The sequence below is a fragment of the Molossus molossus genome, unplaced genomic scaffold, assembly GCF_014108415.1.
Source record: "Molossus molossus isolate mMolMol1 unplaced genomic scaffold, mMolMol1.p scaffold_m16_p_1, whole genome shotgun sequence".
Lineage (NCBI taxonomy): Eukaryota > Metazoa > Chordata > Mammalia > Chiroptera > Molossidae > Molossus > Molossus molossus.
This window is the reverse complement of record NW_023425344.1, coordinates 29351837-29365176: the sequence shown is the minus strand read 5'-3', so window position 1 is coordinate 29365176 and position 13340 is coordinate 29351837. Positions and strand designations below refer to the sequence as shown.

General features: G+C 44.5%; 1 protein-coding gene across 2 annotated transcripts in view; it reads left to right on the top strand.

Annotated features, from left to right (window-relative positions):
• RBM47 (RNA binding motif protein 47) overlaps positions 1 to 12760 on the top strand; it is a 158242-nt gene extending 145482 nt beyond the window's left edge. The window contains exons 5-8 of one of the 2 annotated variants that reach the window (XM_036257437.1): positions 2985 to 4144; positions 4988 to 5191; positions 7786 to 7967; positions 11767 to 12760. In XM_036257437.1, the coding sequence (XP_036113330.1) occupies positions 3016 to 4144; positions 4988 to 5191; positions 7786 to 7967; positions 11767 to 12003 (1752 nt within the window). In that variant the 5' untranslated portion in view covers positions 2985 to 3015 and the 3' untranslated portion in view covers positions 12004 to 12760. Of the gene's footprint in view, positions 1 to 2984; positions 4145 to 4984; positions 5192 to 7785; positions 7968 to 11766 lie in introns of both variants that reach the window. The other variant, XM_036257430.1, reaches the window with a different exon arrangement.
• The last annotated feature ends 580 nt before the right edge of the window (positions 12761 to 13340 follow it).

Sequence of the window (13340 nt, the reverse complement as noted above, 5' to 3'; positions counted from 1 at the left end):
ATAGTGGAGTTGGTAGATCATGTCTAACTCTCCGTTTAAGTTCTTGAGGGACCACCACAATGTTTTCTAAAGCAGCTGCACCATTTTACAATCCCACCAGCAATGCTCAAGTGCTCCAGTTGATACAAGTAGCTAAATCCCTGGCACTGGGAATATAGAAGACTAAAAAGATAAAACTATAGCCAAAATGAGATGAGCTTGAGAGTGTGTTGTAATATTCTACCTATACAATTACTAAAACTGAAGTGACAAATTCAATCCTGAACATCCTAATGGCCAAAGAAAAAGGGAAAAAGGGCCAGATGAGGAAAGTTCAGGGGGAAAAGGGCTTTTCTTGGTTCATAAGTATAAGAAATAAGCTATAACTATTTTGAATGAGATGATTATGTTACTAATACCACCAGATCTCAGACTGAAAACAAACAGAATTTTTGGTGAATTTAACAGGGTTGGAATTGAAAATGACTCCCATAGCCTGACCATTATAAGAGTTTTATGTGTGTGAAATGGTAGTTTCAAAGTACAGTTAGGAAAACAAAATGTCAACTCCACATAGCTCAGCAGAATGATAAGGTCTAGCTATTCCTTTGGACTTTAGACAGTGTTTTAGTAGTACAACACACAAGATCTTGATATGTACTTAGCATTTCCTTCCCAAGGCAAAGATTATAAACACATAGCTATTTATATAAATAGTCTTCTTAAGAATATATCCTCACCTTCCATTGGAAAGGAAGAAAAGATCTTCATATTCAAATCTGATATTGAAATTTTTGTTTCAACTTGAAACTATAGGAATTAATGTATTCGTTTTCAAATGAATAATTTTTAAAACCTTCCTGATAACTGGATATGTTGTCAAACCAGCTTCCAAGCATTTGAAGAGCAAAGAAAATAAAACTAAGAATAGAAGCCATATCAAACAGCTGTTTTTAAAGAACTGGAAAAGTGTCAGAATTACTCTAAATTGAGAGAATTGGTCTAAAGTTTTACCCAGAAGTTTGGATGAAAAATAATAATGACATTTCCTGAGCATTTACAGTGTTCTGAGCACAGTTCAAAGTGCTTTGTATATACTGAGTCACTCCTCTAGACTTAAACCATCATCACCATTCCCATTTGTTGATGAGGAAACCAAGGCAGGGAGCAGCTAAGTATCCTTGCCCAGGCCATACATCAAGGAAGTGCTAGAGCTAGAATTCACACCCAGACATGCAGTCTGGCTACAGAGGCCACACCTCTCCACTAAAGTATACTGCATCTAGATGTTACACAAATAAACCCGTGAAGTATTGGTTTGGCCAGCTGGCAGATAAACATCTCAGATTTCTGTTGTGTCATTTTAATTTGTTTTTTCTTTAGATGAATTTAACTGTCCTTCAAATTTCCCTTAATACTCTTGTATACAATTCCTAGTGGTACATTTAAAAGATAATAATAAGTGATGCTCCAGGTTCTAGTTAAACGATGAAACCTTAGCAACCATTAATTTGTATGTCTTTACAAAGAGTTTTAGGACTATGGAGAGATGCTTATAAAATGAAGTAAAGCAGCAGGATATAAATTTGTTAGAAGCCAAGCTCTACCCACCCACCCCCAAGAACCTGTTTTTTAAGAAGGTGGGAAGTTTAATTTGGGCTATCACTGGGGAAGAATTAGGAATGATTTCTTATTAACTTTTCTTATTTGTCCATAAAATTTGCTTGCATTCTTTTATAGTCCAAAAAATGAAACAACTTCATTTTTCAAAAGGCCGATTGGAGCTTTTCATTAAAAAAGCACAGTACACAGCTCCTAGTGATAATCTTATTGTATAATTTAAAATCATTTCCATGTTTCCCCTGAGCTGTATGAGTGAAGGTGGTACACTTTAGACCTGTACTGTCATATGTGATTCTAAATTAATTAATTATATTTAACTCTAAATTAGTTAAAATTAAATAAAATTATAAACTCAGTTTATCAGTCATGCTAGCCCCATTTTAAGTGCTCAGTAACCATGCATGGCTACTGGCAGCTTTTCATCATCACAGAACGTGCTATTACACAGCACTGGGTTAGAAGAACACAGAACCTGGGGCTAGACAACTTGGAATCAAGTCTTGGTACTAGCTGATACTTGCTGTGTGACGTGGGCAGTTTAGTCAACCTCTCTGGGCTGATTTCCCCACAGATAAATTGGGACTAATGTTAATATCACTTATCATGTAAGATGATTAAGATCAAATAAGATAATGCATGTGATACTTCTCTGAAAACTACAGTGTGGTTTACCAAACAGTGCTGCTTCACAAGTCTCCTGGTTTGAACTTAATCTCTTTGTGGAATTTTGCTTGAATGGCACCACTAAAATCAGTTAGCTGCTCTTTACCACAGCTCCTAGGCCACGTCCTTGGCAATGTGGATGTTCCATTTCTTCCTTGTAAAAAGCTTCAGCACACAGCTCTGTATCTGTCTCGTATATCACCTCAAAGTTTTTCTTAACAAAGTAAATACATTGCTCTGTTTTCATTCCTAAATGACAAACACTGTCTTAAAAAAGAAAGCAAAGAAGGAGGCTTTCTGCCAAAGAAATAAATGGGGATAAAATGCTATAAGTGAAAGGAAATCAGTCTGAATTGACAGTAGAGGAGTTAAGCAAAAGATGTTGCTGTTTGCTGCAAGAACGTGAGGTTTTCACTGACAATTACAGCAGGTTCTCTGTGCTTCAAAGCTGACTAAGCGGAAGTACTTGCTCATTCATTCTGAATGTTTTTTTCCGAGTCACTTCTGGTTTTTCGTGCAATACCAGTTGACTAATTTCGACTATTTTAGAGCTTCTGCCTTTCCAGAGAGGTCTCCATCTTCTTTCTCTTTTAACCGCCTACTGGTTAAACATGAGTCTTGTATGTCTGCAAAAAAGGGGGTGGCGCGGGGGTGGGGGAGTCAAGGTCTGGCTCCACTTGGTGCAGATTCCACGCTCACCCTCCCTCTGCCTCCCCCAGGTTTACACCAGCTGTGGATGCCTTTGACATTATGACCGCAGAAGACTCCACTGCAGCCATGAGCAGCGACTCGGCCCCCGCGTCCTCGGCCAAGGTCCCCGAGGGCGTGGCCGGCGCGCCCAACGAGGCGGCGCTGCTGGCGCTGCTGGAGCGCACGGGCTACAGCATGGTGCAGGAGAACGGGCAGCGCAAGTACGGCGGCCCGCCGCCCGGCTGGGAGGGCCCGCACCCGCAGCGCGGCTGCGAGGTCTTCGTGGGCAAGATTCCGCGCGACGTGTACGAGGACGAGCTGGTGCCGGTGTTCGAGGCCGTGGGCCGCATCTACGAGCTGCGCCTCATGATGGACTTCGACGGCAAGAACCGCGGCTACGCCTTCGTCATGTACTGCCACAAGGGCGAGGCCAAGCGCGCCGTGCGCGAGCTCAACAACTACGAGATCCGCCCGGGCCGCCTGCTCGGCGTGTGCTGCAGCGTGGACAACTGCCGCCTCTTCATCGGCGGCATCCCCAAGATGAAGAAGCGCGAGGAGATCCTGGAGGAGATCGCCAAGGTCACCGAGGGGGTGCTGGACGTGATCGTCTACGCCAGCGCGGCCGACAAGATGAAGAACCGCGGCTTCGCCTTCGTGGAGTACGAGAGCCACCGCGCCGCGGCCATGGCGCGCCGCAAGCTCATGCCCGGCCGCATCCAGCTGTGGGGCCACCAGATCGCCGTGGACTGGGCCGAGCCCGAGATCGACGTGGACGAGGACGTGATGGAGACCGTGAAGATCCTCTACGTGCGGAACCTCATGATCGAGACCACCGAGGACACCATCAAGAAGATCTTCGGCCAGTTCAACCCCGGCTGCGTGGAGCGCGTCAAGAAGATCCGCGACTACGCCTTCGTGCACTTCGCCAGCCGCGAGGACGCCGTGCACGCCATGAACCACCTCAACGGCACTGAGCTGGAGGGCTCCTGCCTCGAGGTGACGCTGGCCAAGCCGGTGGACAAGGAGCAGTACTCCCGCTACCAGAAGGCGGCCAAGGGCGGCGGCGTGGCCGAGGCGGCCGCCGTGCAGCAGCCCAGCTATGTGTACTCTTGCGACCCCTACACGCTGGCCTACTACGGCTATCCCTACAACGCGCTCATCGGGCCCAACAGGGACTACTTCGTGAAAGGTTAGTGGGGGCCGTTCTGCGGGGCGGGCGTCCGAGAACCGTATCTGCTAGGCGGGCGATGTCGGGGTGCTGTGGCTATAACTGAGCTGGTGGTCGCCGACCCCCGACCCACCCCCATTTGGGTGTTCATTCTGGGGTCTTGTCTTTGTGAGCACTTAAGGCGCTGCTCACTTCTTTAGCACCGAGAGAAATGCAGATTGCTCCCATGTATGAGTGAGCGGTGAAATCAGGGGGGCATGCAAACCCTTCTTGCACACTGCCTTTTGGGGATTTACCCAATTGAGGTCTAGTCTCCAGGTACTTAGGTTAACACCCACTTGTGTTTGGGGAGTAGAGGGCACAATATTGTTGGTTGCTCTTTTTTTTTTTTTTTTTAAATCATTGGCTACGTACAATAAAACCAAGCGTTACATTGGTAAACAAAATACCAAGATTCTGGGTCCTGCTCTCGGATTGACTAACTCTGTGACTTTAGTCAGTCTCTTCAACCACCCTACACCTGTTTTCTCATGCATAAAATGAGGAAGATAAACCAGCAGTTCCCTCCCCGTTCTAACTTTTTTACAATCTATGACGTTTTTCTTTGTTGAAGTTGCAATTGCAGTCCTAGAAACTCACCCTGCAAGTTCATCTCTTGTATCAAACAGACATCCTTAGGATGTGAATCTAGACTGGACTAGAATGTGTGAAGCATCTTGACCAACTCATCGAAGAGCAAAGGTGTAGCCCCTGCAACTTAGACTCAGGCCAAACATCTAAACGCCAGGAACCTTGAGTTAAGGTCTGCCTCCTGTACTGTCACTGTTGGTTGCTCATCATTTTTTGTGTTGTTATTATAAGCAGGCAGCATAAGAGGCCGGGGTCGAGGTGCGGCTGGCAACAGAGCCCCAGGGCCCAGGGGTTCCTACCTCGGGGGATATTCTGCCGGCCGTGGTATATATAGCCGATATCATGAAGGGAAAGGAAAGCAGCAAGAAAAAGGATTTGAACTTGTACCGAATTTGGAAATCTCTACTGTCAATCCAGTTGCCATTAAACCTGGTACAGGTCAGTATAAACCAGAGCAAGAACACATCCATTCAGCTTAAACCCCAACCCTCTCTTTGAAGTGACCCCAAGCCTACCTCCGACTCTTGCATATGGGTTTCTCTTCTCGAAAGTGGCCAGATTAAGCAAAGAATGCTGCCTCCTGGCTGTTCTTAATCTGGAACTTAAGAGGATGGTCTAACTTGGACCATGTTCTAGTAAAACTTTCTGATAGTGGGTTTTTCAAATGTGTGTCACTAGTTGTTAGGCTTTTTCTCAATCTATAACAGTCTGCAGAGTTGGAGTGGGGTTGGGGGGGGGTGGAAGAATATGAGGTTCTTCTGTATCTTTTATCAGCTAAAAACTGTCTTTTCCTTACTCAAGCTGATTTCTACTCCAGCCTTCAGAAGCCAGAGGGTGCAGCTCATTGCCATTCTGAGAGTTGTAGAAAATTCCCCTTCTGGAGTAAATAGCTCTACTTGTCCCTTGTCACAGACTTAACTATCCAGGACCACCCAGGAACAAGGGAACAAGGCAGTTGCTAATTGCCTGGATTCCAATTCCCAGCACCGATTCCAATTTCCTCCTCTTGCTGGATCAATAGATTGGGAGTAGGGGTGCTCAAGTGATTCAGACCAGGGACCTTGAACTTGGCTTTCACCCCCAGGCCTCACAAACCAGTTTGCCAATGTTGTTCATGCCCGTTGGTGAGACAGGTCTTTCTGACCCTACCCTGCAAGGAACTTTAACTTCACTGTGTGAGCATAGCATAAACTCCCTGTTAGCACACACTATGGAGAATCCTGTTGTCGATAATCAGAGTGATCCTCCTCCTCCAGACCTCTTCCCGATTGCATTGAGGGTAGATTGAAGAGCTCGTTGGAGAACTCTCACTTCGAAATTCAACTACTCTGATTTTCTTCTGGTTGAGGGTTGTATGCTCCTTCTAGCTACTGCAGTCAGGGACTCTGCGCATTTGGGGCATAGGTTTGCATAGGCCACATAGGGTTTAAAAGCATTTTCCCAGTAGAGCTTCCTTTTGAATTAATTTAGTGATGTGATTTGGGTTTTTGTTTGGGGAGGTTTTTTTGTTCTTGTTTTTTTGTTTTGGCCTGTGAAAAAATTCTGCAATTTCTGCAATTAAGTGACTCCTTAGACTGGATTTCCTTGTAAATGCCATTGATGTTATAAGCATTGTAAGACCGATCTTGTACCTTTCTGTAGTCCCATTAAATGGAGCCTGGAGACAGAAGTTGTCACTTCTACTTGATGGAAAAGGGATTCCTGTTGGCATGTTGCAGTAGCTTAAGATTTAGCTAGAAAAAAAGAACTCTTAAACCATCTTTAAGTGCATAGTTGTGTTCTGGGGCCTAAGGTAGAAATTCCTGGGGGGTGATAACCAGAACCAATAGAGTCACTTAGCACAACCCCAGTGTAGCTGAAAATCATAACCCTCTCTGGGCCCTTTCCCCTTCACCTCTATTTCTGTTTGATCCAGAAAATTAGAACTTTTTATTTTAGGAGAACCACCAGTGCAGTGGTGAAGTGTCTGGACACAGGACCATATGGTTGGAAAGGCAGGTAAAAGATTTGGTTAATGTTTTAGGTAGATTTTATTGAATGGCCATGCCCTTGTTTAGCCTACAGTGAAACTTGTCTCTTTACCTTATTATCAAGTAGTTTTTATTAGAATAAATGTATCTACAGTTGGAGAAAAACCATAAATGAAAGCATATTTTGGTTATGCATTTCATATTCTTGCTTATCCTCACAATACACATATACACACCATGCACCCACCCACACAACCCCCCCCCCCCCCAAAATCAGGGCTAGTATATTTTTCTTTTTACCTCTCTTTGTCTTACACTGATAGTCAATAACTCCTATCTGTTTGACTCTCTGGTTGAAATGAGTTTGGACTTGACTCACAGAAACACCTTTGAATTGGCAGGTCCCATCAAAAAACCAGTCACACTGCTTTGCTACTGTGAGTGGACATTAGAAAATTCAGGATTTTGTCACTTTTGATTGTGTATTTTTCCTTGAGTCAGTAATGTTGAACTCTGAAATGCAGGTTGGGGAAGCTGTACACAGACCTCAGGGTTCTCAGAATGAAACCCCCAGCAGCACCCGCTTTTGTGTCAGGCTGTGAAAGGGAAAGGCAAGCAGTCTGGCAGTGGAGGGGCGAGTGGGGGGCTCACTGTCACACTGTTGGGCCGCAAGCCTCTGACCTCCCTTCTTATTTACTCAGTTAGAAGGCCCTTTCTTGCTCTATAGGACATTAAGATTCAAAAAGAGTAAGATTTTTCTGTAGAAGCCGTAGAAGGAAATGGTGCAGAAACCTAACTCTAGACGTTTCTTCCGTGATAATCTTTTGGGAGCCTCCATCCCTGCCCACGTGGTTCCCTTTGAAAGACCAGCCAGGGGAGTGTCTGCCAGCTGCCCGCTCTTCCTCTTGGGTAATACCTCCTCACCTGTACTGAGAAGGCATAAGTCAGCAAGGGAGAAGCCCATGACTGCCAACCTTGGTTTTTAAAAACATCGAGAAAGCGATGGACCTTTTTAAGTGACTGAAGTGATGGACCTGTGTTTCCCTCCTACTTCTCTTGCAGTGGCCATCCCTGCCATTGGGGCCCAGTATTCCATGTTTCAGGCAGCTCCCGCTCCTAAAATGATAGAAGATGGCAAACTGCACGCAATGGAGCACATGATCAGCCCCATCGCTGTGCAGCCGGACCCCGCCAGCGCCGCCGCCGCCGTCATTCCTGCGGTGTCAACGCCACCACCTTTCCAGGTAGAGTTTCTGCCAAAGTCACTGTCATTTGTGTGTGAGGCTTCCCTTTTCATGAATTCATTTACTATTGCTATTCAGCAGGAGAATTTATTGTGTGCCTTCCGTAGTTAGAACTATGGAATTGGGTGACAGAAAAATATTTTAATATAAATCATAACAGGACAGGACAATTTTAAATAAAGTAATAATTATACTACCCTAATATTATCACTGTATTAAAGATGGAAAGCAATATGCAAAAATGACGTGTAATTTCTCAGTGTCATAATGTTGTACTTACTGGCTTTTTTTATGACACTGGATAATTTTTAACTTGGGTTCTTCTTGTTAAGGTGCTGACATACAGAATCCAGGAAGACAGTTCCCATTTTCACATTCCAGATTGCAGTGCGATGGAGAATTTTTTTTTAAAGAACTCTTCCCTCTGTATGAATATATACATATGTATGTGTGTATATGTATATAAGCATGTGTGTACATGGAGAGAGAGAAATATCTGTGGAGACAGAGATATGTGAAACTTCATAGACTCTGCCCTTAATCATCTCCTCCGACCATATCCAACTGTTCTGTGTCTCTCCCAATCCAGTCTCACCATCCCTGCGTCCTACCACCTTTGCTCACAGTGTTCTCGTATCTGTGGTTTCCTCCGTCTCATCTCTTCTGCAGAATCTTTCCCATCACCTCACTTTGGAAGTCTTATTACCGACATCATTACTTGGCATATGACTGACAATGGCCACATAGTACGTTTCTTTGTATTTTCAGTGCACATCCCACAGGGAATACCTATGGGTGGTAAGTCCTTCATCCAAACAGAAAGAGGGTCTTGTTAATGCTATTCTTTGTGAGGCAGTGCAGTCAAATACCTTCTCAGTCAACAAGCACAAATACTCAGGCCTGGGATCTCTTATCTCAGAATTATCCAGGGAACAGAGATTTTTAGACTCAAAGCTCAGAAGATTCCAGTTCATAGAACTGAGCTGCAGTTTCACGTTTTGTACAAGCTCCTCGGTGATGCTGAAACCGAGCCAGGCTGAGAACCTTTGCAGCGGGATTTGCATTTGCCCACTTGAGCACCAGTCCTGACTGCATTATTCAGCAAGGTTAAAGTTTATTCATCTACCAGTATGCCATCGCGTATTCTCTAACTCAGGACTTCCTACAGCCAAAAAAAAAAATTGGTTGTAATTGACTTTGTAGAATGACAACTAAGTGTCAGTGACCTACAAGCAGTACTTGATAGAATGCTGGTAGTACTTTCCAATTCGTCTTTATTGAGACAGTCGTGAACTGTCGTCTTGGGCAAGTAGCGTCAGTTCTGCTCAGGCCAGACTCCAGGTGTCTTACTGCAGTGAGGAGCGCACTTGTACCTCTTGCCAGTCTGCGCTCAATGGCGCCTTCAGAGTTTTTGTTTGAAGCCTTTGCTTAAGAATTTGCTCAATGTACAATCATCAGTTGATTCCTTTGGAGATTATTCCCTCAATATATTCTGCAGAACGCCTGGTACTACATACTTTTTTTTTTTTACCTAGAATGGCTTCTCTGGGTGTGTTTGGCCTTGGTGCCCTCAAATCCACGTGCTCTGTGTCCTGCCCTCTAGGGCTTTGACCTGGGGCTCTGCCTTGTCCAATCCCCCACCCCCTCTGTATGCCCTGCCTAACTGCAGCAGAGGAAGGAACATTCTAGGCGCTACTGGTTGGTGAATGAACACATTTCTGAGCGGCATAAGTTCCCAGCACGCTTCCAGAACCTTCCTGTGGAACACCTTCCATCATCCTTTGTCTTCCAGGTGCCGTTTTATATCCAGAATTTTATAAAGCCTTAATAAGTAATACAGAAGATGCCTGCTGGTGTCTCGTTGCTGTCTCTGTGTCCTCAGTCTTTACCACCAGTGTGAGGTGGAGGAGGAGCAAAGATGACCATTCCTCCTTGAGTTCCCCACAGTCATCCCCACCCCGTCTCACACACCTGAGCCCAGGTGTTGGCTGGACTGTAGCATATGGAAAGGTTTTCTCTGAGATCACGTCCCTGCAATTACCTTCCTTTGTGCGTCTGCCATGAAACATATGTCCACACATTTGGAAAAGATTGCTCACGTCTTCTTGTGAACCATAGCCTTCCCAGTGCCAAAGCTCCTCTCCTGGGCCGTGAAACCTTGCCAGAGAGATATTCGCTGTTGTAGGCTATAGGAAGCAAGACAATGTCGGCTTTTAAAGCGCAGCCTCCACAGTCACGATGCCACTGCTGCAAAGCCGTTGCACCTCGTGCAGGTCATTTAGCGCATCCGACCTCTCCAGGTAATCGTAGTACCAGCTTCGCCAGCGGCTGTAATGATTCCATAATGTCATAAAATAAGGCACTTAGAATAGTGTCGGGCAGACCATCATCTCTCAGTTATTATCATCAGTTAATTATTATTTTGGTTACAATTGGAAAAAAATGACTCTTAGGTTATGACATTCCTTTGAGCAAAATTTTGTCACTCCAATCTGCAGATTTTATAAAGGAATGATGACTTAATTCCTTTATAAAAATGCAGGAGGAGCCTGGCCGGTGTGGCTCAGTGGTTGAGTGTCAACCCATGTACCAAGAAGTCGCTGGTTCGATTTCTGGTCAGGGCACATGCCCAGGTTGTGGGCCTGATCCCCAGTAGGGGCGTGCAGGAGGTGGCCAGTCGATGTTCTCTTTCATTGATGTTTCTATCTCCCTCTCCCTCTAAAATCAATAAAGAAAAAAATTTTTTTTTAATCCAGGAGGAAATCACTTTTTAAACCTAATTCTCCATTTCATATATCCTGAATTATCTGAAGATGGGTGAGACATGGAGACCATAGCAGCATTTGCTATAGGGCATTCTGTGAAGATAGAGGGCTCCAGATAGTTTGTTAAATATATGTCTTATTTTACCAAACATCCTCTTCCCTGTAGCAGCAAACACTTTGGGAAATACTGAACCACATGCCCTGTCTACTCCTATTTGCTCTGAAAACATAGCATGTTACACTTTCAAGTAGAGAAGAGGAAGTAGCAGGGACTTTATAGTCAGTGGTAGCATCTGCAGCGAGGCAGCTTTAGTGAGCTTGTTTTTCCTGATTCCTGCTCATGTGACAACTCCTCCTTACCCTTCAAAACCCAGCTCCACTGTCTCTACTCCTGAGACACTATCTCCAACTTCCCAGGTTAGTCTTTTCCTTTTCTAACTGTCCACAATTTGTATGTATAGAGGTGTTATATCTTAGGTGGGAGATGGTTGGAACCATTCCACTTGTTGAAAATTGTGTATTGTCACAATTTTTTTAAGAACAGCTTAAGAAGCTTCCCCTTTGGAGATCTAGATACATTTCCCCATAGAGCTGTCAGTCTGTGTCTTTGCAATACCATGCTCCTTCTGTTAAGTATGAGTTGAGACAGCCTGCACGTTATCTTTGGTTCCTGTTTTAGGAAAATTTTTAATGACAGTGGGATCAACTAAGTAAAGGGTAGAGTCTCAACCCCTTACTCTAGCTGACTGAGTGGAACGGTGGGTAGAAGGTTCCAGAATCTTTACACTTTCCTCTAGCATTCTGGTTCTCCCTTTCTCCTGTTGCAAGTGAATGCGCCTTGAGCATGCAACTCCACCTTACCTTAGTGGCTCTCTTCACAGGCCTTCAAACAAATCGCTGTGGTTTGTTGACCCCTCTGCCTCCGGGCCCTGAGGGTGGACGCCTTTGCTCTCACCTCTGGGAGTGGAAGGAATGAATGGAGTTCTTCAAAGGCTGGATGGCCCCTGAGTAAGGATTCTCTCTCTCCTCCGCAGGGCCGCCCAATAACTCCAGTGTACACAGTGGCTCCAAACATTCAGAGAATCCCCACTGCCGGGATCTACGGGGCCAGTTACGTTCCGTTCGCCGCTCCGGCCACGGCCACGATCGCCACGCTGCAGAAGAACGCGGCAGCGGCCGCCGTCTACGGGGGCTACGCGGGCTACATACCTCAGGCCTTCCCGGCCGCTGCCATCCAGGTGCCCATTCACGACGTCTACCAGACGTACTGACTGGGGCCAGAGCCGAGGCAGACCACCACCACTGAAGGAACACTTTACTATTTATGAAGAAAGGACACGGTACATTGATACACCTATGAAACCTGAAAGTGAAGAATGTAATCCGATACCATACTGAAATATTTTATACACATGAAGTTTTCACTAGTTTTTTAAAGACTATTTTCAACTTAGCAGGCCTGTGTTCATACATTTCTAAGAGACTTGCAATGGTTTGTGCCTTGATACCATCTCTTAAAAATTTGTATGCCGTAGTACGTTTGTATAGAGGTTTTTGTTTTTGTATTTTTAAGGATATATTTTCAGTATGAAGGTTATTTTCTTAACTTCTGCACTCCAGAGATTTCTATTTTGTAGTACCTTCAATAATATATCAACTATATATTAAAAAGCACACTTGAGCAGCTAGGGAACTATTTTGAAAAATATATTCAATATTTAAAGATTCAAACAATAGTGCTTTAAAAATACTACATAAAACATTATTTTAAAGATTATACTGGAAAGTGCAATTTTAAAATAAGTAAAACCTCTATTTTGCTGGCATTAAGGACTGACGGTGTTACCACGTGTTATCCATGATGGTTCTATTTTTGTTTTTTGTTTTAATTAAACACTCAGTCTCTCCTTAAGCCAACATTGAAAAGACTTGTCACACTTCTGAGTCCGAACACTGGAAAGCTCTCTCCTGCCACCATAACCCGGGGCCCCTGCTCATTCTCCACGTGTCTCTGCTCTTCAACTGAATGTTTCCTCCTACACCCCACTCATCCCTCCCTCCCACCCCCAGTCCCACCCCGTCCCACCCCCCGTGTGGCAAGTCTAGAGCAAATGAATTACTCTAATCGAGAAAACATTCATGGCTTTTATATTTCTTCATGGGTTTTTGTTGGGGTATTTTGTTTTGGTTGGGGGTGTATTTTCAATAGCAGAGTATGCGTAAGCACAAGATTTTATTAGTTTTCATAAGACATCTTTGCATAGCTATTTAATTGTCCAATATAAAACTTCAGTTCCTTTTCTAATGCTTTTATTTTATTCGTTTTTGAAGTATGAGTTTGTAGAGACGATGAATGTTATTGTAGCAAGGCCCCCAGAGACTCTTGTTGCAGAGAGTAATGCTTCTAGTTGCCTTACCATGTTCCATGCAAAATGACTGTGGTTGCCAATGGCGTTAGACATATGTTTATTCAACAGGGCTTTCCTCGGTTGCTGTGCACTTGGTAGGTGAACTGCTTTGGGGCCATGCATATCCAAGAGGAGGAGAGACTTGCAGGAGTTAAGAGATAGTTTGTAAATATCTCCTAATGCTCATTTTTAGTTTTTTT